The 26699-nt window shown below is 42.3% G+C and overlaps 3 protein-coding genes across 3 annotated transcripts in view; 2 read left to right on the top strand and 1 right to left on the bottom strand.

The window, feature by feature from the left end:
* The first annotated feature begins 1149 nt into the window (after positions 1-1149).
* LOC135086561 (uncharacterized) lies at positions 1150-2796 on the top strand. The gene is made up of 2 exons (XM_063981317.1): positions 1150-1179; positions 1709-2796. Exon 2 carries the CDS (start codon positions 1769-1771, stop codon positions 2789-2791), a length of 1023 nt encoding a protein of 340 aa, XP_063837387.1. The 5' UTR covers positions 1150-1179; positions 1709-1768; the 3' UTR covers positions 2792-2796.
* A 313-nt stretch (positions 2797-3109) lies between these two features.
* On the top strand, positions 3110-17369 carry LOC135083128 (protein Wnt-11-like). The gene is made up of 6 exons (XM_063977887.1): positions 3110-3233; positions 9880-10090; positions 10369-10650; positions 11399-11561; positions 11955-12211; positions 13932-17369. Exons 1-6 carry the CDS (start codon positions 3110-3112, stop codon positions 14107-14109), a joined length of 1215 nt encoding a protein of 404 aa, XP_063833957.1. The 3' UTR covers positions 14110-17369.
* Positions 16986-26699, bottom strand: part of LOC135078620 (UDP-glucose:glycoprotein glucosyltransferase) — a 24479-nt gene continuing 14765 nt past the window's right edge. Inside the window, exons 24-29 of the mRNA XM_063973150.1 lie at positions 25784-25887; positions 25357-25523; positions 24839-24960; positions 24188-24328; positions 18273-18324; positions 16986-18113 (exon numbers count right to left, since the gene is read on the bottom strand). Of these exons, the coding sequence (XP_063829220.1) occupies positions 18082-18113; positions 18273-18324; positions 24188-24328; positions 24839-24960; positions 25357-25523; positions 25784-25887 (618 nt within the window). The 3' untranslated portion in view covers positions 16986-18081. The remainder of the gene's footprint in view (positions 18114-18272; positions 18325-24187; positions 24329-24838; positions 24961-25356; positions 25524-25783; positions 25888-26699) is intronic.

Below are 26699 nucleotides of genomic sequence, written 5' to 3'. Positions count from 1 at the left end.
ACGAACATTAATTTCAAATGTATTTATTCGTAGTATTAGAAAGTGCTTCAAAACACTGAACTGAATTACGAGTATACAAATGCATTATAAATAAAGGGTCACTTTAATAATATAGTGCCGTAGCCGTCTATGCATACGCGACGCCCAGTGCCCGGATAATTAACAGGTAAGTCTGAAAATTTTAAAATCGATTCTCTACTACAACGCACAGTGCAGAAAGCCCTATGCATAAATAATGAGTGATCGCCGGGAGCTTACTACATAAGCATAATTTGCTACGTGATTCATATGAAGACCTTTAGTTGCAAAAGTTACAGTTTAAATTTCAGTAAGCCAGTTCACAGTTACAACTTAACTTACTGCTTGTAACTAGTTTCAACTATTAATAACCAGTAATCTATACTCAACATCAAATAAATCGCACCTTCCGCGACGCGAACTTTAAAGATTTTCTTCTGACACAATCATGGTACCCCAACAATATTGGTGTTATTTGAAAGCCCAATAAATATCCTTAAAGAAAAATACATTCAATTTCTTAATAAATGATTAACATATACCATAAATGTGACTTGAAAAAAGACCTCACTTTGGGCTCACCTCTGGGATCAATTAGACCAATTTTTATGGTAATAAAACCAAATAATGATCTCACGTGTCCTCTTTAACCGATGGATAGCGATTAATCCCAACTTAACAGTTTTATAGCCATAAAAGTTGGCTCAAGCGTAACTACCTATTTTTTGAAGAAGGGACTCTGGATCCTTCTAAAGACACATTTTTGGGGTAAAAATCATTCCTATAATGAAATCAAGTTAAGAACTAGGCTTTTAAGTAGTGCCAATATTGGTGGGAAGTGGGGATGCATACGTTTAAAAGTGCTTGTCGCGGGAGGTGCGATTTATTTGACGACGAGTGTAATATCATTCATGTAAGTAAATCGTATTAAAACGAACGTTACGCAATATTTGGGCGGGCTACCAAGATTGGGACAAAGCGCCCCTGACAACAGGCATCGGTAACACGTGTCCTTGGCAGCACGGCGAAACGTCAATGGAATTTAATATTCCGTCTACGATAACCCAGTTATCGTAACGTAAAGTTTATATAAAAAGCGGCAAGTGCGCGAGGCATCCCTTGGCGCGGGTAGTACCACTTGCCCGCCCGCCGCCGCCGCACGTAAGCTCTCCCAGCTACGGAACCGCTACGCACGCACCCTGCACTTAGTTGTCGCAACTTTTGACACGATATTGTTTTTTAATGCACACGATTTTATAAACACACAGTAAAAAATTGCACATTAGATACATTTGAATGATAATTTTGCACTAATTGTCAAAAATCACACGAGCTTTTTCTTAATAACGAGCTTTTCCTAGTTTTGTATGTAGGTCACTTCAAGCAATAGGTAAATGATAGGATAGGTTGGTGAAAGCTAAACAGTGACCTCAGAGACAACTAGAATACATTTTAGAAGTCTTTATAATTTATTTTTATCGCGAAAATTGAACACCAAAAAGGCAGTGGCTTAGTGAAATAACACCACTGACATTGAACTTCGAATAAAAGTCTGTCTGAAATTATGCTAAGTTCGATTTACACAGCTTCTACACCAATTAATCCACCTTTGTAAGTACCTAGTCACCTAGCTCAATAATAGCTAAGTAAATATTTGTACATTTTAATACAGGATAATATTTTGTTACAGCACCACGTACAACATTAAAAGATCTTCGTTGACAATAATGAGGAGACCCGGCATCATAAAATGAGTCTGTTCGTTGACTTGCGTCAAATCAAGTCTTCCGTAACAAACCTCTCAGAAATGGTGGACAAAATATCATCTTCAGTTACCAAAGAGAAGATACCGGAAGAAAACATTCCAAAAAAAGAACACTCAGTGTTGTACGGCAGTATGTACAAACCCACGACGCTCGGCTTTGGTGTCCGCTTCTCTAGTCAAGAGGATGTTTTCCGGGACATGCCTTCGTCCAGGCTGCGGAGTCATGTGTCCCTTCCAAACTTAGGGAAAGCAGATGGTCCATTTGAAAGACCATCTACATCTAGAGAAGATCGCCCGAAAATCGAGGAAATCGACGACGAAAAAAGCGACACTACTAACAAACCTACTCTACAATTATCAGCTGAAGAATTCGGTGACTGGATCGTCGCTTCTTTGAATAAACGACCAAACTTTGATGATACTGGTGACACTCATCCCATGGATTTCATAGAAAGCATAAAATATTACATCTCTGAATTAAATATGTCCCAGGACAAGCAGCTTCCGTTCATAATATCGTGTCTTGATGGAGTGCCGCTGATGTGGGCCCGTTGCTTCAGACACGAATTTAAAGATGTTGAAGGATTTTATAGCGCTTTCGAGCAAGAATTTTGGGGGCCAGATAGACAAAAGTCTGTGCTTTACGATATGAAACTTGGAAAGTACGACGAAACCAATGCACGAATGAGCATGTCTGAATACTTTTTGCACAAGGTCTCTAACTACAGACACTTGAATCCGCCGCCATCGGATTTAGAAATCGTCTACTCGCTAGCAGCCCACTTCCCGTCTACAGTGGAGCTAGAGCTGCGGTTGGCACCAAAGCCCACGTTACGTGATGCGTACCGTTTGTTGCGCCGTAGAGATGGCGAGACGGGCGAATTCCTCCCCAACTACCTATTCGAAATGTGCGAAGCTTTTCAACGCGGGCAACGTATCGACTCCGGGCGGCGCTACGAAGGATCACACTCAGCGGCGTCAGATTATAGACCAAAGACACCTAAATAATCTTCTTAGTATCCTGTTATTATAATAGCGAGCACGCATTGTACTTATTATAAAAATAACAGCACTGCCATGTGTATTCATTTACTTATTTATAAATTAAAAGTATGCTACAAATTGTGTTGCGTATTATTTTGCAAGAATTTTATGGAGTAAGTACTTAAAAGATGAGTGTGTGAGTATCGCCCAAGCGTTGTCTCCTGTCGCAGAGCGTTGCACGAGAGTGTGGGCAACTGGACCGAGGAGGATTGCGTGGAGGCGCGTAGCAGCGGCGCACTATGGGAGGGCCAGGCGCACGCGTGCCGGCGCCAGCCCGCGGCCATGGCGCACGTGGCGGCCGCGGCGCGCCTCGCACGCAGCGCCTGCCTCGCCGCGCACGCTGGCGAGCGGTGGAACTGCTCCTCCATAGAGCTGGCGCCAAAGTTTACGCCTGATTTACTCACAGGTAACTTTTTTTCTTCCTTTTATAGGAACGTGTCTAACCTGCGTACTTTCGTAAGCTCAAAAAGGTAAACGTATATGACAAAATTTACATTCACATGTTCAGGCGCCGTTAAGTCTGCAGCAACGCCACGGTCAACTGCATCGTAGAATCTATCTACATTTAATTTACTTTGTACGTCACATTGTCCTAATGGATTCCCGGCTGTCTTGCTGTCTAGAACGACTAGGAGTTCCGACAATAATGAAAGATAAGGGAAGCCAAGTTTGTCGAGTCTTTTAAATCAGCGAGGGCATTGTGCGGGCGCGGGTGCCGTGACGGCGGCCCTTTCAGCGGGCTCCGCGCTCGCCGTTCCGCACCGAGCGCTCTTTTTATTTACATGTCACGTCCACGGTATATTTATTGCTTCGCGGGCAATTAATTTTTAAATTACTCCTTTGTTTCTGACCGAATTACCAAATAGATTCACGCCGTTTTTAACGTTTTGCATGAGAGATCGGAACTGTTAAAAAGCTACAATTTCTCCATTTCCGTCTGCCCGTCGCCGTAATTTCTTAATTTGAATATTGTTTAAGACTCATAAAATTTTATTTATAGCACGGTAATATTTTTTGAAACTATACAGGCTGTTAGGTAAATGGGTATATATGAGCCGACACTAGCCTAACCTAACCTAACCTAACACCCTGTATAAAAGGCGTCAAAGTAACGTTAATGGCAAGGCTAGAGACTAGGGACGAGCAAGAAGGAAAATGATTAAATAACGCAAGAAGTCACGCGACGATACCCAACTTCAGACGGCACGAAGGCTGCTCAGAGCATGCCGTGACGCCCGTGACGTTCCTGGGTGCCACTTATTGATCCTCGCTTCTAATAATATCAAAAGATTCCAATATATTATCAACAGTTTACTTAACTGCATTGGCACAAAGAACTTTTGGCCTAGACCTCATTCAGGGTTTGTGACAAACTTTGTTTCGTAAGATATCTTTCTAGGCTGTTGCGATGTAAACCAATCATATTTTCCCCCATTTTCCAGCCAAGCAAACAAAAAGTATTTAATGGGAAATCGGAGGAATGATTTTTATAAAGATCAACAGGAATACATAACCGCGAAAAAAGCTTTTCTTTGCAAATAGTTTAGTAGAGCTCGTTTTATAAGTAGACAAGTATAGTCCAGTAGAATTAGCTTTTAAATCGGAAATTATTCCTACAAAAGATTTTATTGTTTTAATGGCTTCATTGGTTGCCCATTAAGACTCTCCTAAGTTTTCGACTTCGACGGAGTTGTGCTTAAGTGGTGGGGGCCCCCGAAAGGGGCATTTTTTCGGTTTTCCGGTTATACCGCGTAAAGGACTTACCCTATCAAAAAGTGGTCTTCATGACGGTTGAAGGGCACTTAATCCTGCATTGAATAAGACCAAATTCATATGTTTTGGACAAACCGTTCTCGCGCTAAAGTTCGGCAAAGTAGAAAATATACGTATAATTAATGACCCTCTCCATGTCCAATGGTTTGTTACCCACAGGCTTCCAAGTCTTGAAAAGGGCCACCTCAACCAGTGTAACCCTATCAAGGCTTACGAGCTTGATGCGCCTATCCTTGTTCGTCCCAGCCGTTCCTTAACTGCGGTTGCTGCACCTCTTCCTGGCACTCACCTGAACGACTCTGTGCTACCTACTGTGGCTGCCCCTCTTCCTTGTATCCTCCTGCATGACTACGTTGCCTAGCCGTATGCCTGGTCTAAGGTTCGACGCCAAAAATCAACAACAACAAGTTCATATTAAAACGCTGAAGAGTTTTTTGTTTGTTTGTTTGAACGCGCTAATCTTAAGAATTACTAGTTTGATTGAAATCATTATTTTTGTGTTGAATAGCTCATACATTGAGGAAGGCTATAGGATATATACAATCACTCTACGACTAATAGAGGCGAAGCAGTAAAGAAAAATGTTGCAAGCACGGGAAATAGTATTTAAACTATTTTCACTCGTACGAAGTTGATTTTGTGGCGTCGAACCTTGGACCAGGCATATGGCTAAGCAATGAAATCGTACAGGAGGGTACAAGGAAGAGGGGCAGCCACATTAGGTAACACAGAGTCGTTCAGGAGAGTGCCAGGATGAGGTGCAGCAACCGCAGTTAAGGAACGGCTGGGACGAACAAGGATAAGCGAATCAAACTCGTGAGCCTTGTTAGGGTTACACTGGTTAAGGCGACACTTTACAAGGCTTGGAAGCATGTGGGTAACAAGCCATTGGACGTGGAGAGGGTCATTAATTATACGTATATTTTCTACTTTGCCGAACTTTAGCGCGAGAACGGTTTGTCCAAATCATATGAATTTGGTCTTATTCAATGCAAGATTAAGTGCCCTTTAACCGTCATGAAGACCACTTTTCGATAGGGTAAGTCCTTTACGCGGTATAACCGGAAAACCGAAAAAACGCCCCTTTCGGGGGCCCCCACCACTTAAGCACAACTCCGTCGAAGTCGAAAACTTAGGAGAGTCTTAATGGGCAACCAATGAAGCCATTAAAGCAAAAAAATCTTTTGTATGAATTATTTCCGATTTAATCAATTTTTGTGTTTAATTCTACTGGCCTAGTAGTAGTTATTATCTTTCTTTTCGCATCACTCGCACACAATCAGTGTCTCAACGGCGACAGTGAAAAACAACTACTAAAAAGTTAGGAATAGAAAGACGACAAACAATGGGGAAGTTTTTCTAGCTTTAGCGTCGTCGCGACATTGTGTAGCCGGCAGGCACCGGCCGGATGCCGACTGCAAAATACGGACCATTGTTTTTGGTCACCACTTCGCCGACCGTCTACCCACTTTAGGAAATTAATTGACACGGAACGTTGTCGGCTACAAACAAAACCGTTAGGAATCTTTCGAGTGCTCCCGACTTGATACATTTTAATTAAAAGTTTTGCGAAGCTAATAACGTCTGCGGTTGCCGCGGCAATGAACGGAGAATAACTTTTCATTAAGTCCCCATAAAATTTAATACTACCTACAAAAACTAGTTGCATGCTTCACAAACATCTGCTTTATAATCAAAATTTCAGTTTTAAAATAAGTTCGGCAATTAGTAATTCGTTTACTGAAACTTTTCTTTTTTCATTCGTTGGTTGGGAATAATCACTTTTATTATTACTTAGGGTCACGAAAAAGTTGTACCTAAATAATTTCCATCGATCGTTTTTACGATCCTAAAAATATAGAATAAAATATTGCTACGTGTGGTCTGAAAATCATAATAGGTAAGTAAGTAGCAATATCATTTTCATTGCTCTATAAATTCCATCTAGGCGAACTTTTCGAAACATTTACTCCACTTTTGCAGAAAGTAGGAAAATAGAATAGCATGGTAACAAGGAAAAGTTATTGCATGTGCCTATAAGCACATAAAGTGCTGCCATAAAACTGCTATGTTATTCAAATGAAGACGATTCACAGGGAAAATCCGTGCAATTATGTTAAGAAGGTAAAGAAGAGGGTTGCATGTAAAAACAAGTTCACCGGTTATTTCGGTCGCAATAGCTTAGTTTAGCAATCCGCATAGAACCTGATATTTATTAGTTTTAACGAGTCGCAGAACTGGAACTCGTTACTGAACTAAGACCCGTAAACAAAAAGAAGTAACGACTTTCCGAGTTGAAATAGAAAACATAAATCAATTGGCAAATCCTTATTGATACGGTGAAAGTTTTCTTCGGAAAAGTTTATCTTTGGTCTGTTAAATCTTGGAGGCTTCGCTAGAGTGGAGTTACAATGCGATCAGCGGTGAGGGTTGAGCTAAGCGAGACGGACAAAAGATTTAATTACACGCATGAATCAAGCGTGAGGGCGGCGGGTCGGAGGCTGCGGGGGGCGCGCGATAACCGAGCGGTGCACTCACGCGGGATACTCGCCGCGTGATAAGCTGCCATTGTGCTGCGGGCTAAGGACGCGTGCGGGCTCTATCATGATCACTCGATTAGATTATTCGCAATTATAGATAGCGATCTTCTTTTGAATATTCATGGGCTTCAGTTGAAAATAATTCAATGAATTCATCATTTTCTGTAAAACTTCATTTCCACAGTTGGTAAATTACACAGGCCTGCAAAAAAAAAATTTTTTTTTGGTGCAGCTCTTTTTGTTTATGCGGTCGATGAAATGGGTAATGGACAATATATTCACATACTTCATTTAAACTCATCAGCTCTAGTTTGTCGACTACCCTCATTTTAATTTTTTTCCCGCCTTGTTAGCAAATAGTCATTATTACATTAATATCGATAAACTTTATGTTACTATTTTAATATGGCTAGTACGTCCAGATGTTGTGTTAACGATCCTGATTAATTTTGATAAGTTTGTGGTGAATACTATTGAAAGATCAGCGTCAAACCATTAAAAACACGGAAAATCGTTTGTATTTTGCTCACTTTGGTATCGAAATTCGGCACAAAAATTAAGTGTAGCTGCTTCATATTGTATGTAAAATATGCGTTGAACATCTGCGACGATGGGAGAAAGGCACACGTAAGTTTTTGAAGCTTGGAGTGCGTATGATATGGCAAAAATAGTCAATTTTTGCAGTTAATTTCACAGAATTTTCGTGGTTTAAGTACTGAAAAACTAAAAGAAGGTAGTTTTGATGGACTTCAAATAAGTCTATTAATAAAAGACACCACTAAATTTGAGATTTCTATGAATTATGTGGAACGGCTTGCGTGGATATCTTTTGTACCAGTTCTACAAAATTTCCTCGGAAAGCATAAGGCTGAAAACTATGTAGAGTAGTATAGGATGTGCTAGTTCAATTCAAAGATTTAAGCTGTTATATGGGTATAAAATTAAACTATCTCAACAGTAACCCAGATCCACTCCAACAAAATTTAGGAGAAATAAGCGAAGAACAAGGAAAACGTTTTCACCAAGATATAAAAACAATGGAGAGTAGATACCAAGGAAGATGGGACACTTAAATGATGGTCGACTACTGTTGGGGAATCATGCGAGATTGCCCAAGTAAGTTTCATTCGAAAAAATCACTCAAAAGACAATTTCTTGATGTTTAATGCTAATAAAAATAAATATTTATTGTGAAAATTGTTTTTCACTTATCTCGGGAACTAGAGCTGATAGAGAAAAACTGATTACATTTTCGATATCGCCATGTAAGACATACTTAAAATCAGGTCTTAAATCCCCGGCACCAAAATGGCTGTAGGCCAGTGTTATCATAATCTACTTTATTTCACCAGTCTGCTTTGCACATAGACTCTAGATTTCATTCTAAATAACCGAGTGGTCGTTATTTGTCGTCGTTTTCAGTCTTTTGACATCTACTGGCGAATATTGTCTTCTAGCGGCACTTCCACGGTTCCTGCCACCTGTTAAACTTCGGGAAAAGTAGCGTGGTACCCTACTGTCAGGCTTTCTTACGACAGCTATTGTAGATCAATTCTGGTTAAATATTACTCCATTTGCCTGTGGAATCTTGTAAACTAGAGAGTCTTGTTACTGCAGTAGAGACTAAATGACCTGATGATGGCTTTTCAACTGAAGTTCAACTTTCCCCCGGGACAAACTTGGCCTTCAGTGGTTAGGTTTTTATTGTGAATCCTGGTGAAGACAGGAGTTGCAGCAGTGAGAACAAGAGGTGGGAATAGTCGAGTTCTTCAACCAAGTGGAATGTTCCATGCACCCGCGAGCAGAGGTACGTATAAGCGATGGCTGCGGAAACGCTAGTGTGGTGCGGTAGCAGCACGCGCTCCCTGCACCAGATGCACGAGCAAACTATTCTATTTTCTTCTAATTAATTTCGCTGTTCAAAAGACAGTTTAACCTTGCCTCGAGACAAACTTGCCTTCACTGGTTGGGTTTGTATTGGGAGTCAAGGTGTAGATCCTGGCTGTTTGCAGCAGCGAGAAGTGGGAAATGTAGATCCTGGTTACAAAGGAGTTGCAACAATGAGAACAAAAGGTAGCAATAGTCCCATTCTTCAAATAACTGGATTGTTCCAGGCACCCGCGAGCAGGCGTATGTATACGCGATGTCAGCAGTGACGCTGGTGTGGTCAGTAGCACGCGCGTGCGCTGCCGCACCCAGCCCTCGTAGCCGTGGTGGACGGGGGCCCTCCGCGCCAGGCGCACGATGAAATTATTTCTTGTTCTTCTATTTAATATTTAATTCTTCTAATCTAAATACTTACCCTCGAGACAAGCTTGGCTTTTACTGGTTGGGTTTTTATTGGCAGTCAAGCTGTAGATCCTGCAGCACAGAACTATCAGCCATAAAAGGTGGCAAGAGTCCCGTTCAACTAAGTGAAATGTTCCAGGCACCCGCGAGCAGGCGTACGTATACGCGATGTCAGCAGCGACGCTGGTGTGGTCAGTAGCACGCGCGTGCGCTGCCGGCACCCAGACCTTGGCTGTGGTGGACGGGGGACCCCCGCGCCAGGCGCACGATGAAATTATTTCTTGTTCTTCTATTTAATATTTAATTCTTCTAATCTAAATACATACCCTCGAGACAAGCTTGGCCTTTACTGGTTGGGTTTTTATTGGCAGTCAAGCTGTAGATCCTACAACACAGAAGTTGCAGCCATAAAAGGTGTCGAGTCCCGTTCAACTAAGTGAAATGTTCCAGGCACCCGCGAGCAGGCGTACGTATACGCGATGTCAGCAGCGACACTGGTGTGGTCGGTAGCACGAGCGTGCGCAGCCGGCGCGCTCCCAGCATGTTCGTGCGCCGCGCCGCCGCGTGCACCGCCTCGCCCCCCGCGCCAGGCGCAAGCGCCCGAACCGCACGCGCGATTCAAGTGGGGCGGATGCGGTGACAATTTTCAGTGGGCTGAGAGGTGGGTTTTTTTTTCAGTTGGAATCATAAAGTTAATAAATATACCTAGCGAAAGGAATATTATTAACTTTATGGTTAGAATATATGTAAGTAAGCAGATACAGTTCAAGATAACAAGTTGTGTTTTGAAATGAAAAAATATTGTTTTCCAAAAACGTTTTTGGTTTTGGTAACAAAGGAAAACTTGATCTAATCTTTGTTTTATTTAGTAATAGCCTTCAAATGAAAGAAGTATGTAACTTTAAACGAAATAAATTCAATAGTACAAGCATTTTATAGATTCGCAAAACAATTCCTGGATGCGCACGAGATAGACGTCCGAGATGGCAAGATAGAAGACTTTTTCGACCTCGAGATTACGACAATCGAAACGACACCGACAACGACCCCAGAAATCACTACATCGCCTCCCGTGGTGATCCTAGTGGATGACCAGCCGGCGCCTGCTAACTTCACCGCAGCGCCGCGGCCTGGGAGAAAAGGGAGGAAAGGGCGCAAACGGCTGCCGAGGTCCCCTCGACGGGGCAGGCCGACACGGAAACGGTTCAGATCAAGATCAAGGTAAATAATAATAGTAGATCAATTGGAAAACTGTTGGATTTTTTATCAAAGAAGATATTCATAGAATTTTCAGCAATAACGCAAGTCTTACAACTATAATAAACTCATAGATTTTTTTTATAAAGATTATTAGCAATTTGTATTGCACAAATTACTAATAGTCCCATTAGCCCCTCGTGTTAAACTAAATGAGCTTGTGTTACGAGTGGGCTCACCACAATAGTCGAGCGGCGGTGGGATTCGAACCCGCGTTCCTCGGATCTCGAGTCGGCCACTCCGACCCCTTCACCGTTCGGCTATCGTGGCTATGAATATTGATTACAAGTAACATAAAAGTTTGAATGTTTTGAGGCGCAACAGCACACAGTGTTATATCACCTAACTGCCGATTCGAAGGTCGATATTTCGATCGTTATCCGTTGCTGGACTTTTGAGGTGAAACCACTCCTAATTCAAGTATTGTATTATTTAGTTTATATTTTATTTATTTATTTATTATATAAAAGTTTGAATGTTTTGAGGCGATAATAGCACAGCAGTGTTATCACCGAACTGCCCATTTGAAGGTCGATAGTTCGATCGTCGTCCGCTGCTGGACTCTTGTGGTGAAACCACTCCTAATTCAAGTATTCTATTATTTAGTGTAACCCCTTCAAAAGCTTAGCAGAAGGGGTTAACGAGAATAAGACTTGTGCTTATATTATGTGCAAGATATACTATAAGCAAAAGTGTGTGTTATTGCGTTCAGATACGAGTACGAAGACAGAGGCTCCCGCTACCGCAACATCGAGTACCGCATGGCGGCCGACGACCCGCGCTTCGACCCGCAGGTGGACCTGCGCACGCGCCTCGAGCGCCTGCGCCCGCTCATCGCCTCCGCTAACTTGCTCAACGCACGCTTCGGCAGAAAGGTACCGCAATTTCTTTGAGGGTACAGAGATATTTAGGGCATTGTGTTAGTTTATTTTCGCGTTTATTTTAGAACTTGGACAACGTTTTTTCTTGGAAACTGTAACTCTACTATGATGCTTATAAGTCTTACAGAATCTATAAGCCGAATTTTGACCTCTTAACATACTCGTGGAAACTGCAACCTTGCAATGGTGTTTTGTTCATTCATATTATTATAACATAAACTGCAGCCAGGAGCGTCTGTGACTCATGTCACAATCGCTACCAGAGGTATAGTGTTCTCAGTTTGAACAGCCTTTTGGAATTCAATTTAGAACTTCGTATTACCTCACCATAGCTACATTATCAGTAACATAGTTTAAATACAACTTACCGAAACATCTTCACATCAGGCGGTGTCAACGGGCATGCGCACCAAATGCACGTGTCACGGGGTATCAGGCTCGTGCTCTGTCCGCACGTGTTGGCGCTCCCTACCGCCACTCGGCCGCGTGGGCGCCGCCCTAGCAGCTGATGCCGCGCGCGCCGGCCCGCTGCGCCCGCGCCGTCATACTCCACGCCGGGCCAAGCCCAAGCTCAGATATGTGACGCCCAGCCCTGATTACTGCGAGCCTGATGTTGCAGCCGGCTCCCTTGGAACTCACGGAAGGTGCGTTAATCATTTGTTTTTAAAGCACCGGCCAGCTGCGACGGGCCGCCATACCCCGCGCCGAGCCAAGCCCAAGCTGAGATACATCACGCCCAGCCCTGATTACTGTGAGCCCGATGCTGCAGCCGGCTCCCGTGGAACTCACGGAAAGTGCGTTAGTCATTTGTTTTTGTCAAGTCCCGGCTGAGATACGTCAGGCGGTGTCAATGGGCAGCTGATGCCGCGCGCGCCGGCCCGCTGCGCCCGCGCTGCCATACTCCGCGCCGAGCCAAGCCCAAGCTGCGATACGTGACGCCCAGCCCGGATTACTGCGAGCCCGATGCGGCAGCCGGCTCCCTTGGAACTCATGGAAGGTGCGTTATTCATTTGTTTTTGTCGAGTCGCCCCGGCTGAGATACGTCAGGGGCTGTCAACGGGCATGCTATCTAAATGCACGAGATACGACGTGTCGCCGCGTGGGCGCCGCCTTGGCTGCCGACGCAGCGCGCGCCGGCCCGCTGCGCCCGCGCCGCCATACTCCGCGCCGGGCCAAGCCCAAGCTCAGATATGTGACGCCCAGCCCTGATTACTGCGAGCCTGATGTTGCAGCCGGCTCCCTTGGAACTCACGGAAGGTGCGTTAATCATTTGTTTTTAAAGCACCGGCCAGCTGCGACGGGCCGCCATACCCCGCGCCGAGCCAAGCCCAAGCTGAGATACATCACGCCCAGCCCTGATTACTGTGAGCCCGATGCTGCAGCCGGCTCCCGTGGAACTCACGGAAAGTGCGTTAGTCATTTGTTTTCAAAGCGTCGGCCCGCTGCGTCTGCGCCGCCATACTCCGCGCCAAGCCAAGCCCAAGCTGCAATACGTCACGCCCAGCCCTGATTACTGCGAGCCTGATGTTGCAGCCGGCTCCCTTGGAACTCACGGAAGGTGCGTTAATCATTTGTTTTTGTCAAGTCGCCCCGGCTGAGATACGTCAGGGGCTGTCAACGGGCATGCTATCTAAATGCACGAGATACGACGTGTCGCCGCGTGGGCGCCGCCTTGGCTGCCGACGCTGCGCGTGCCGGCCCGCTGCGCCCGCGCCGCCATACCCCGCGCCGAACCAAGCCCAAGCTTAGATATGTGACCCCAGCCCTGATTACTGCGAGCCCGATGTTGCAGCCGGCTCTCTTGGAACCCATGGGAGGTATATTAAAGACGTTAAACACATAAATGGGGTTAGTCATTTGTTTTCGTCGAGTCGTCCAGGCTGCTGCGAGACCGATACTGCCGCCGACTCCCTTAAAACGCATGGAAGGTATCTTATTATTTTTTTTGGTCAAATCAAATATACCATAGGACGCCTCCCTCTTTGATGCAACGATGGTGTATGGATGACAAGAACGAGAGATAGTCGAATTGTAGCTACCAATCATTAGTCGTCACGAATCTTATAAATGAAGTCGGCGATGTTGTTTTTATCAGGGTTCGAAAATATCATAAATATCGGATATTTTCAAACCCTGGTTTTTATATTGTAGAACTACTTATCGATTCCAGCCGGGCTAGGATGCGAGCCGTGATAAAATCTTATCGATGATTTTAGACGAAAAATGTATGGGCTTATCGCGTAAAATTGATAAAATGGCGTGATAAACGCATATCGCGACGCGCATCCTAGGCCTACTGGGTAGTTCTCAATAAGAGTTCACAATTCTAAAGTCAATTCCCTGAAATAACACAACTATTGTTAGACAATGCAACGCGAGCCTGGGCAGCGCGCCGGGCGGCTGCGGGCGGCTGTGCTGCGGGCGCGGGCGGCGCGCCGTGCGCTCGTCCCGCCTGGAGCGCTGCCACTGCCGCTACCACTGGTGCTGCCGCGTCGACTGCCAGCTTTGCCGCCTCACCACCGAGGAACACTACTGCAATTAATCTGCCATTCGAACAATAATATCAGACTGTAACAACCACTTGCAGAACAACACCATTGTTGTATTGTCAACTGGAGATCAGACTATACCTACTTATTACAAACTATAAGATGCCACAACGCTACCACTGGTGCTGCCGCGTCGACTGCCAGCTCCGCCGCCTCACCACCGAGTAACACTACTGCAACTGAACTAAAACTCCAACATAATCGACAGCACAAAAGACTAGACCCTTTGTTGCAAAATAGCACTTAACGAAAATCGACAACCGCTATTAACAGCTTTGCTGCCTGACCACCTAGGAACAACTACTGCCGCGTTGACTACCAGCTAGTTATGCCTAATTGAACAACCAGTAGCAGAACAATGAATAACAATAATAACAACAAATAACAAACAACCGACATACAGATTGAGAGACTGAACTAATCGCACAACAGGGGATAACACTATTAAAATCAACAGGAAATAATGACTATGCATAACAGCTCTGCCGATACCACTAAGTATAATAAAGTCGGTCCATTATGTCCTCCGAGACCTAACCGGTCAAAATATGATGTTAAAGATCTTTGTGTAGATCTGTGTCAATACTTAGAGAAATATTAGAACTAGAATATGTCTTTATTGGTCTTGTTATAATAAAACGAAGCTAATAATATCAATTTTAATCTCATTTAAATTCATGCAACCTACATGATATAAATATATGAGTGAGTAGGTAAATAAATTATTACACTAACCGTTGATGACTAACTTTCTTGTACTTGTATTACTTTGGTAATTTTTGCTACATTTTCGTGCGGTATAATTGAAACTGTTTCATTCGATTACTTTTCTAAAAGCTAACAGATTTGTGACCAAAGACTATTTACACCAAAATAATATTTTTATAGCTATGACAACTAGTCATTTTAATTTATTTATCATTGCCATGTATAAATCATTCAAATAAATATAATTAGGTACATAAAATAAGTGAGTAATAGATGTAGTAGTATTAGGAGTTTTAGAAAACTTATAATGATACATAACTATTTAACATCTTTCTCTTGCAGTCTTTTTAGTCTGCCTATTTATTTGTTTCTATTTATTTGAAGACTGTTAATTTTAAACATATCGGAAACGTAATACTTTAAATGTAATCGATTTCATAACTATTATCACGACAATAAACGGTTATAATTAAGTTTATGTTAGTTCGGCACTATAGGCGCTATAAATATGGCTTCGCACAAATAGAATAAGTTTTGATGTCTGACAAAAACTCTGCTTTCAGTATGTAAATATTTGCAATATTTCTTTTTTAAGTTGGAACAATGAAATAAGTTGAAGTTAAATTATAAAATAATTCCAACAATCACAAAATTTTGTGAAAATTGCGTTTCTCCTAATTACTTAATTTATGTTAATAATGTTAACTTTGAAAAGTCAGAAATGTTTTAATGTGTAGGATACACGCTTAACTTTTTTGGATAAACGGTTTTTCGAAGTAAACTTTATGTTAAATGTAAAAGACATTCGCATTTCTCATACATACCATAAGCATTCATGAAAAATACTGAACTTGAAGATAATTTAATCTTGTGACTTGTGTACGTATTAAAACCTATTTAGTCCAGTCATTTAAGCTTAAATTAGGTAAGAATCTCGGAATTCGAGATACCCAGCTGTAAGTCTGTAAATACTTGTATATTGACACCCTAAAAGTTGTCTCAAAACCTACATATGGTAGGGTGTAAGCAACTATTAAATTTTAAGGTCAAAGGTCACAAAAATCGGTTTTTTGCGCTTTTTTTGGAAATATCTCATTTCCTATGGGTTTTTTGCTATTTGTATTTATTATCAATATTGTAGAATACAAAATTCTCTACAAATTTTGTTCAAAAAAATTTTTTATACGGTGAACCGTTTTCGAGATAGAGGGCGGCCGCTAGTACTTATAATAAATCTGTAGAGGTCAATTCTGTACATGAAATATATTTTCAAAATACCTATCAGGGGGTGATTAGTGATCGATACTGATGCCAAAAATGCAATCAGTAAAATTTTTGTCTGTCTGTCTGTCCGTCTGTATGTTCCTTATAGAAACAAAAACTACTAGACGGATTTTAACGAAACTTGGTACAATTATTCTTCATACTCCTGGGCAGGTTATAGTATACTTAGGAATTCCCACGGGAACAGGAATTAGCGGGAAAATCCTTTTGTAAGAAAAATCTAAACGCTTAACGGAAGTTAGACGCTTGAAATTTGGCCTTAGTAAACTTAAAGCTTAGTTACAACAAGGAATTCCCGAAATTCCCACGGGAATTAGCGGGAAAATCCTTTTGTATGAAAAATCTAAACCGCTTAAGTTGACCTGGAAGTGATGCAGTGACCGCGCGCTCTCCGCCCTCTATCTCGAAAACGGTTCACCGTATAAAAAAAATTTTTAAACAAAATTTGTAGAGAATTTAGTATTCTACAATATTGATAATAAATACAAATAGCAAAAAACCCATAGGAAATGAGATATTTCTAAAAAAAGCGCAAAAAACCGATTTTTGTGACCGTTGACCTTGAAATTTAATAGTTGCTTACACCCTACCATATGTAGGTTTTGAGACAACTTTTAGGGTGTCAATATACACGTATTTACAGACTTACAGCTGGGTATCTCGAATTCCGAGGTGAACTTACTATAATGACTGGACTAATTAGCTTATTCATTTGGTCCGACTTAACGTAAATGTAATGTTTATTAGTATTATAGAAAACCAGTTTCAATGTTATGAAAGATTAATAAAAAAACATGTAAGAAGTAATTTATTAAAACTTTCATTATTGTAAATAAAATTGGTACTTAGAATTAGCAGTTTAATTAAAAAACCAAAAAATATTGTATGTTATTTATTTACAGGAAAACCGCCTCGAAGGCCTAGTACAAAAATGGCATTGCAATGCAGTTATAAAACTTTTTTGGAACAATCAAAATGTGTTTTCCGAATATTATTTCTACAAGTTACAATTTGTTCAATAATATTGAAGTTTATTTTAATAACTTTATTTGATATAATAAGAATGTACTACAGAAGTGAGAGATCACATACGATTATAAAGATACATCGGGGAATATGTATCAAAGTTTTTAAAATTTTAAATAAAAAAATAAATTCAGTGTGTCTAGATTTTAAACAGTACCGTAAGAATCAACATTGCTTACTAGCTACTAAATCACATCATTTTTCTCTTAGCTTATTCACTATTTGTTAAAGATGGCATGAAAACATTTTAAAAGTGAAGTAAACGACGTTACGAAAAGTTTTTCGAGACTACACTGGTGTGTCCAGCAGTGAACATTATTTATCTAAAACGAACGAACACTGGTAGATTTTGTTTAGTGTACTAGCAAGAAAATTGTGAAGCTAATATTTAATCACAACATTCTTAAGAACAAATTAGAATTTACTGGAATAATAAGGCTAAGGGTGGGTAAAATTTGGTTATACATAAATGCGTTAAACACACTAAAGTATGCGCTGTGTACTGCATTGAATGGAATACTTTGTCAGCCATGTACGAGTATGTATCATCGCTAACAGGAAGGCACCTAGCGGCACTTTTTCCTTTTGCAAAATAACAGTGCAGATTGTAGATATGACATGTGGGGACTTGAGTGTGGTTAGAAATACGGAAATGTGATCTGTAATGTAATATTTATTATATAGAATTTGACTAATTTGTAAAAAATCGTGCCACCTCAACCGTTACACGCAATGTTTTTGAACCTACCGATCGTATATTATTTGTGTAACACATATCGCGAATCTGTTTCAATCTACTATAGATTCGAGATATTCGCGAACAATTACCATTACATTACACTTGTTTAACGAAAATTGAGCACACTCAACCATTGACACTTAGAATCATTCAACAAAAATTGGAATAACCTTTAAAACTAAAATTGTAATATCATCACTTTAGTTCATCATAACTCGGTATGCTCCTCGTGATCTTTTTCTGGAACAAATATTATCATGTTATGCACGTCCCTTTTTTGATAAATAAGAACTGAAAAATGTAAAGTCACCAGTATGTTTTGAACTTCATTTGAACAAAAAAAAAATGTATTTTGATATACTGGCGACCAAACTTCTACTATTAATTTTTTTTACTTACTTGGTTGACTATCACTGGGTGCAGTTTCTTCATCATGGCCGCTATCAAGTTCCTGCAAACAAAAAATACCCTTTAATAAAACCCTTTCTCAAGTTGAGGCCTGATAAATAAAAGACCCGTCGTGCGTTCTATACTGCGTTTATTATTCGACTGGCGAGAGCACTGGACAAACAGAAATGTGGATACCCACTTTAAACAATATATTGTGTCACATTACTTTTATGTGAATACCTTACAAAACTTAATATTCATAACATCTCCACCCTTATTTAAAGATACATACACAAAAATATTATCTAAGTATATTATATTATACTAGCTAGGTAGGTAGGACGTATTTTCGATACATTATAAACAAAATGTATTTATTCACTTATATCTAAGTTACTTACTACAAATAACAAATCAATTTTACACAAATTAGACAAATACTAAATTATTATTTTTTTTACTGATCGTGTGGTTAACCTACACCGCAAAGATAAGAATGATACTAACTAATCAATTTCAAAACCATATCGAACTGGTGGTCTACGTATCCTACATTCCCGGTGTGGCGGTCCCGGGCTCGCCGGCGCCGCCTCCCGCGGGCCCGCGCGCGCCCCCGCGCCACCCGCGTCCGCGGCGGCACCGCCATCGCCGGCGGGGGCAGCCGCGGCGGGCACGGCGACGCACACTGAGCTCGTGAGAGGCCGCGGTTCTTCCGCGCCGAAACCATCGAGCCCCGAACCCTCCGATCTAGCCCCAGCCACTGTTTTCCCTGATAATTGCTCGCCCATTCGCTCTTGAGTTGAATCTATCTTTAGCTCACGCCTTTTTAATTGGTCAACATGACGATGTACGATTTGCCCATCTAACGAACGTATGTGGTAATCGGTGTCACCTAACTTTTTTACAACTATACCCTTTTCCCACCTAGTTCCTGTTCCAAAATTTCTATACCACACGTCTTTCCCTTCCTCAAACGAACGTAACCTACCACCAGCCATACTTCCTTGCTTTCGTTGTAAATTATCAATTTTCTTTTCCCGATCTGGTTTTATACAATCAAGTCTAGTTCGCAATGAACGTCCGAAAAGAAGTTGAGCGGGACTTTCTCCCGTGGTACTGTGACTGGTATTTCTATAGATCAATAAGAACCTATTCAAAGCTATATCTACATCTACTTGTTGGACCAAAGCTTTCTTAATAACCCTTTTACAAATCTTTACTGCATTTTCTGCCGCACCATTTGAAGCAGGATGATATGGGGCTGTAAATATTGATTCTATACCGTTACATTTATAAAAATCATTCATTTCATCACTCGAGAAAGGTGGACCGTTATCGCTGATTATTTGTTTAGGCAGGCCAAAACGTGCAAATACTTCTCTAAATTTATTTATAACCATTTTTGCGGTAGTGGTTGTCATTTTAAAAATCTCTATCCACTTGGTGGTCGAATCTATTATGACTAAGTACTTAACGCCATGAATAGGTCCCAGAAAATCAACGTGGATTCGTGACCAAGGCCGCGGCGGCCACGGCCACGCGCGCGGCTCGTGCGCCCGGGGCGCTCGCCAGCGCCGCGCACACCTCGCACGCGCGGCACCGCGCCTCCACTGCCTCGTCCACTCCCGGCCACCACACATAACTCCTAGCCAAGCTCTTAGTTTTTACCACCCCCATGTGAGAATCGTGAAGTTCGCGCAATACTTTATTTTGACAACTTTCCGGTATGACCACCCGGTGACCCCACATAATGCAGTCTAATTCGCAATATAATTCCGACCTACGATTGTAATACGGTTTTAATTCCTTTATATCGACTTCATGTGGCCAACCATCACGAATATAGCTTAACACCCTACTTAGAATATGATCTTTTTGTGTTTCCTTACGAATAATATTATAATCAAGTAAAAGGGCTTCAGATGCAAAATGAAGGTAAGTTTGCTCTGGATACTCTTCGTTTTTACCTGAGTTATCCTTATATGTAGATATCAATCGAGATAATGCATCAGCCGTGTTGTCGTCCGACTTTATGTATTCTATCGTAAAATTGTAGGCTGATAATATTAGTGCCCAGCGTTGTAAACGACTGGCTGTCATATTTGGTATTCCTGCCCCCGGTCCGAATATACTTACTAATGGTTTATGGTCAGTTTTTAATGTAAAATGGCGACCATATAAATACTGGTGAAATTTTTTTACCGAAAAGATTATGGCTAAAGCTTCTTTATGTATCTGGCTATAATTGATTTCTGGCGGCGTGAGCGCGCGCGAAGCGTAGGCTATGACGCGCTCGGCGCCGGCCGCGTCCCGCTGCGCCAGCACCGCGCCCAGCCCGTGCGGGCTCGCGTCGCACGTCAGCACCAGCGGCCTGTTTATGTCATAATATGCAAGCACTTGCGCCCCTTTTAGCAATTCTTTAACCTTATTGAATGCCCTTTGCTGACTTGGACCCCAAGTCCATCTAGAGTGTTTTTTTAATAAACTATACAAAGGGGCTAGCTGTTCACTCAAGTTTTTAATAAATTTCCCATAAAAATTGATCATTCCTATAAATGATCTTAACTCACTGACATTATTTGGGGGTGTCATTGATGTTATTGGTTTTATTTTCTCTGGATCTACCCTTATTCCCACTTTATCTATCACAAACACTAAATATTTCACCTCATTTGAAAAAAAAAGAACATTTTTGCTTTTTAATTTTTAAACCATATTTTTGCAAAATTTCTAAAACAATATTTACCGTTTTAATATTTTGCTCAAGGGTAGGTGTACTGATTAAAATATCGTCTAAAAAATAGCTAACATTAGGTACGTTTTTTAACAATTCATTCATCAATCTTTGAAAAATTCCCGGACTGGAAGCTAGACCATAGACTAATCTGTTATATTTAAAAAGTCCTCGATGTGTATTTATCACAGTTAACTGAGTTGACTCATCATCTAAAAGCACCTGGTTGTAAGCTTGCGATAAATCTAATTTCGAAAAATATTGACTACCGCTAATTTTAGAAAATACATCCTCTATCTTTGGAACAGGAAATTTGTCAACGAGCAGGGCTTGATTCAATGTGACCTTATAATCGGCGCATAAACGAAGCGATCCATCAGGCTTATGCACAATCACCAGTGGCGTGGCCCAGTCGGAGTGGTCGACGGGCTCGATGATGCCGGCGCGCAGCATGGCGTCCAGCTCGGCGTCCACGCGCTCGCGCAGCGCGTACGGCAGCGGGCGCGCGCGGCAGAACACGGGCCGCGCGCCCGCGCCTACGCGGAGCCGGGCCCGCCCACCGGAGAACTTCCCTAGCTCTTCATTAAATAGCTCCTTGTACCTACAAAATATATCCTTTATTATTTTATCACTATCTACATTTTCAACGTTATTAAAAGTTGTTTCGGTGGAAATTGATATTTTTGGTATAGGTATGTTTAACTCTGCTAACCACTGGCGACCTAATAAATTTGTTGCGCCGTTCTGAATTACATAAAGATCTAATAATTTTGTTACTTTGCCGTAGGTAACATTCACTTCAAAAACCCCTAGGGGTTTCGCTTTTAAACCATTGTAAAATTTTAAAGTTAAATTACATTCTTTTAACGTGAAATTAGTGAAATTTTGTCTATATTCTTTATCGCTAATACATGATAATGCCGAACCTGTGTCTACTTCCATATTAATTAATTTATTTTGTACACAAATTTTAATGTTTACCGGCTTGTAGTTCCCAAGTGACATTAAGTACATGGGCTCCTCCTCCTCCTGTTGCTCGCCGTGCTGGCCCTCCTGGCCCTCGTCGTCCTCCTGCACGTAGTGCGCGCGCGCACCGCCACCGCCACCCGGCGCCGCGCCGCCCGCGCCCGCTTGCGCTCGCCGCTCCGCCACCGCGCATGCCACCACGCACCGGCCCCCCTCGAACCTTGTTTCCGTCCTGAGGTTTCTTTCCAAGTGGACATACTCTTCTCAGATGGCCTATTTTTCTGCACCGACTGCACTCAAAAGTACGATAGCGGCATTCGTTCCAGTAATGTCCTCCGACGCCACAGGCGAAGCACCCCGTCACTTTCATACGGTCCATCTCACTAAAAAGCCGATGTACGTCCTCTGTTTCATTCGAGCCGGCTATGCTGGAACGCCGTCCCCGCGCTGCTGACGTCGCTGTAAAGCGGTCTCCCGCGCTGTTGTAGGTAGTTACCTCCGCCGTATCCACTACCGATGCATCCCGGGCCGCTGACTCGATAATATTGGCTAATTTATTTGCATTTGCCCAATCCAAATTTTCTTCTGCGAAAAGTCTCTGTCGTATAGTATCATTACGTAGCCCACACACGAACTGGTCCCTTAGGTTTTCGTCTAGTCTGTCCTTGAAGTCGCACGACCGTGACAATCGTTTCAACTCAGCCACGTATTGAGTGATTGTCTCACCGTTATGTTGAAATCGCTGCCTAAACACATATCTCGCAGCCAGTATAGATGTCTTTGGCTGCAAATGTTCCGACATAAGCTTCACTACGTCATCATATTTCATTTCGAACGGTTTTCTCGGACTACACAAATTCACCTTCAATTCGTATGCCGATTCACCAATAATGGATATTAATGTCGGCAATCTATTTCCCGCCGCGATGCCATTCGCCACAAAATGCATTTCTAATCGTTCACAATATGAAGTCCAGTTTCCTGTGTCCATGTTAAATTCACCGAACTTAACCGCCATATTTTTTTACCGTCCTCGTTCGCCACTGATAAATAAAAGACCCGTCGTGCGTTCTATACTGCGTTTATTATTCGACTGGCGAGAGCACTGGACAAACAGAAATGTGGATACCCACTTTAAACAATATATTGTGTCACATTACTTTTATGTGAATACCTTACAAAACTTAATATTCATAACAAGGCCATCAACACAAGCAAAGATTTGTATCTGTACGCTGTCTACGGTGAACCGTTTTTAATGCGATATTTTAAGTTAAAGCCGATTTTCTAGAGTCGGTTCTTACTGACAACCCGGTCGAGTTAACTGCGCACAACTCTGGTACGAACGGGGCGAACGTGGGGAGGTGTGCGGGTTGAGTGGAGTGTTGTAAACTCGAGTCTAGGAGTGTTATTTAATAACTTGAGCTATTTTTGAAGACTCAAGATATGATAAATAAAACTTGGAGCTCAAGTCCTACAGAATTTTGAGTCTTTTGTAAAAAGTTAGTAATTAGTGTAGTTTAAAGTTAATAAAAAGAACTCTAAGAAATTAAAAGACTCGAAAGGACTCCGAAGACTCAAAGGACTCGGACTCATGTGTGTGACTAACGAGTCCTAGTTTTGAAAATAGACTCAAGTCTCGAAGTGAAGACTAAAAGACTCGAGTTTCTTCTTACAACTCTAGGTGAGTGCGAGGGAGTCGCATTCCAACGAGGTGCTCAATTAACTCGACCGGGTTGTAGAAAAGGTTTAGGTATGTAATGAAGTAGGGGCACATAGCTTGCAGAGCTGATGGCCGATGGGGCAGAAAAGTTTCGACTGGCGACCACGGGCCGGAAGACGTAGTGTGGGCAGGCCCCCACTAGGTGGACCGACAATCTGGTGAAGGTTGCGGGGTCAGTGGACGCCATGTGGCTGAAACGACGCCGATGTAAGGCTCACCTGCCATGTAGCACTTAACGTAGCATGTAGCGTAACCAACCTTCAAGTGAGTACGGCTCGTCCACGGTCATCGCGTATCTGGCTGCGAGCTCCTGAATCCTACTGCGAGCCGCCTTTGTGCTCGCAGTGATACCGCTTTACTCGGCGGGTCGCTACGATCTCCCTGCGAACCACGCGTGAGCTACTTGCAGCGGGCTCGTGCCTATGTACTCACTTGATACAGTATCTGATACATTACATGCTACACGGCTAGATGAGTACCCTGCTTAAATAAGTGTGTTACCTGTTCGGTGTCGGCGGCCTGGTAGAGGCCGCGGCGCACGCGCGCCTGCAGCGCCTTGAGCTCGGCGTCGTACTCGCGCCACTCGGGCACGATGCGCATCGCCGCCGACAGTTTTGCTTCCTTCGTCTGCGGGTTGTTGCACTGAGGGGGAAACAAATAAGCACTGATAAGATGATGGGAGAATATGAATAAATAACTTCTTAAGTTTATGTTATTCGCACTCGCTAGCGACAGCGTAAGAAAATCTATGACAGATGGTACAGCACCCCCAGCGGTTACTTTATTATTATTATTATTATTTGTACTTTAATGCAAAAAATTTAACATCGGGCGAATTTAATGCCATAAGGCATTCTCATCCAGTTTACCTTCGGGTTATGCAGAAAAATTAGTCCTCATAGATTTTTTTACGCGCTATTTAGCGATTTTTATTTAGCGAGTACGTTAAATGTGAACTCACGGTAAAGCTACTGATAACACAAACACACAACGAAAAGTGATACAAGGGTGACAGACAGCAATATCGGTAGAGTTTCATTAAACTTATACATTAGAATAACTATAGACAGTTAATTTATCTACGAGGACAAAATCGCATACAAGATTTCTTTAATGAAGAATTGTTTCAAGTATAACCTTCGGGACACTTACCAAATCAATGGTCTTCGCATATTTCTTGGAGCTATCATCACACCAAGTCTCGCACCAGAGCCACTCCTGCGGCAACGACTTGATCGCCACTTGATGTATCATGTTGTTTGGCAAGTCTTGATCTGTAGAAAATATAAGTATGTTGAACCTTTCGAACTTCGTAACTCTTCAACGTTTACAAGTAAACTTTTTTAGAAACGGATTTACATTATTAAAGAAGTCATATTTTTATTTGAGGCTACGCTATAAAGTGTACTTTGAACCATCAGGATCTTATTCGAATTAGACGAATTAAGTTCTGGGTTGAAAAGAGACGGTGTAGATGAATCTTTCGGTGCTGGATTAACATAGCCCTAGAAGACCAATTCCTATTCTGGCCAACGCGTAACATTCACACGGTGGGTGTTTCATGAACTTTGTACATTCATGATAACATTTTTGATTTACCAGAACCAGTATATGCCAGTACTAATATTTGGCCTGCGTACGATTTGATGTTGGCCAGTTATGCTCCTTACCAAGGTTGGACAAGCTGTTGGGATCCTGGCTGAGCGCCTGGTACTGTCCTCGCAGGCGGTCGCCGGCGGCGATGCGGCGGAAGCGGCGTAGGTCCACCACGTATAAAGCGCTGATGTGGTAGCTGCGGCCTTGTAGGTGGTTGCGCCAGTAGCCTTGCTTCCAGAACCTAAGGATAGATACTTATTTTAAAGCTGCTGTTGGCTTACACTTACTTAGCCTTGCATTCTTGTAAAGATGAGTGGTAAACACTGATGAGTACATGAAATACATTAAATGATTTAGGATACGATTGGTCAAGTTAGAAAATTGTATCAATTCGTCAATCTGTTTTCTATGGCCCGTTTTACTTTTGATTTTTCAAAGTATGTAAAGGTTCCGAATGGTCAAGAATTTACTATGTTCTAATCCAAGTCTATAATAAGTTACCTGAATCCTTCCATTTCTCTCCTGCTATCACAGAACGGCGTGTATCCGTATGGGGCCCCGCCTAAGTCCAAATCCACCAACTCTTTCAGGTCCGCTCGAACAATCTACAACATAACATAATATTATTATTAACATCTAGTCTAAGAATGCCCATTGATACTGTACTAGAATATCGACACAACACCAGTCAGCATTGAATAGATCATGGACACACAAAGTGGCCAAAAAGTTGACTACACAACCGGACTACAAAGCAAGTTAAAAAATTTCATCAGATTTGGATCTAAAGACAAGGCAATAAGATTCAAAATAACGTGGCAAGGTATAATGCCACTACCCGTCTAATCTTGATCTATCGATACTTATACGAGAGACTCATGTCCTACTGTCTCTATTAATAAGAAAGAACGAATCCCTTTAAGGCCCTCGCCCACGGCGACTTTTTGTAGTGATGCTGTCGCGCATATCGTAAACGAGCGACAGCATCGTTACTAACACGCGTTAGTCGCATTAACAACGCATTACAGAAGCGATACCAACGCACTACGGCCAGCGCGACTGTATCGATTCAAACGCGCGACCGTGTTGGACGACATCGGGGAGAGAACGGAGGGATGGTTACTGAATCGCGTTTGCATCGCGACAGAAGCGCGTTTATGTGGGCGAGGGCACACAGCAAGCGACCGCATTGCGACTGTATAGAGGCGAATGAGGGCTATCGTTTTTATACTTAACAGTTGGCACCCCTGGCGATTGACAGGACCTTACTCTACAGTGGCGCCATCTTGAGTGAGATGAGTGAAAATGCGATAAACCACTTTCGCGGTCACCAGTTGGTGCCAGTGTCTTCGCTACTAGCAAGTGACAGGACCTTACTCTACAGTGGCGCTAACTGGTGAGCGCTAAAACGATAGCC

This window comes from Ostrinia nubilalis, chromosome 2, assembly GCF_963855985.1.
Source record: "Ostrinia nubilalis chromosome 2, ilOstNubi1.1, whole genome shotgun sequence".
In the NCBI taxonomy this organism is placed as follows: Eukaryota; Metazoa; Arthropoda; class Insecta; order Lepidoptera; family Crambidae; genus Ostrinia; species Ostrinia nubilalis.
The sequence above is the reverse complement of the archived record's forward strand: the minus strand, read 5'-3'. Positions and strand labels throughout refer to the sequence as shown.

Excerpts from the sequence above, each read along its gene's own strand:
- LOC135083128 (XM_063977887.1), top strand. The coding sequence starts at position 3,110 with ATGGCGCACGTGGCGGCCGCGGCGCGCCTCGCACGCAGCGCCTGCCTC. Across the intron at positions 10,651-11,398 it reads CGGTTCAGATCAAGATCAAG|ATACGAGTACGAAGACAGAG; the intron begins GTAAATAATAAT and ends TATTGCGTTCAG. Across the intron at positions 12,212-13,931 it reads TCCCTTGGAACTCACGGAAG|ACAATGCAACGCGAGCCTGG; the intron begins GTGCGTTAATCA and ends AACTATTGTTAG.
- LOC135086561 (XM_063981317.1), top strand. The coding sequence starts at position 1,769 with ATGAGTCTGTTCGTTGACTTGCGTCAAATCAAGTCTTCCGTAACAAAC.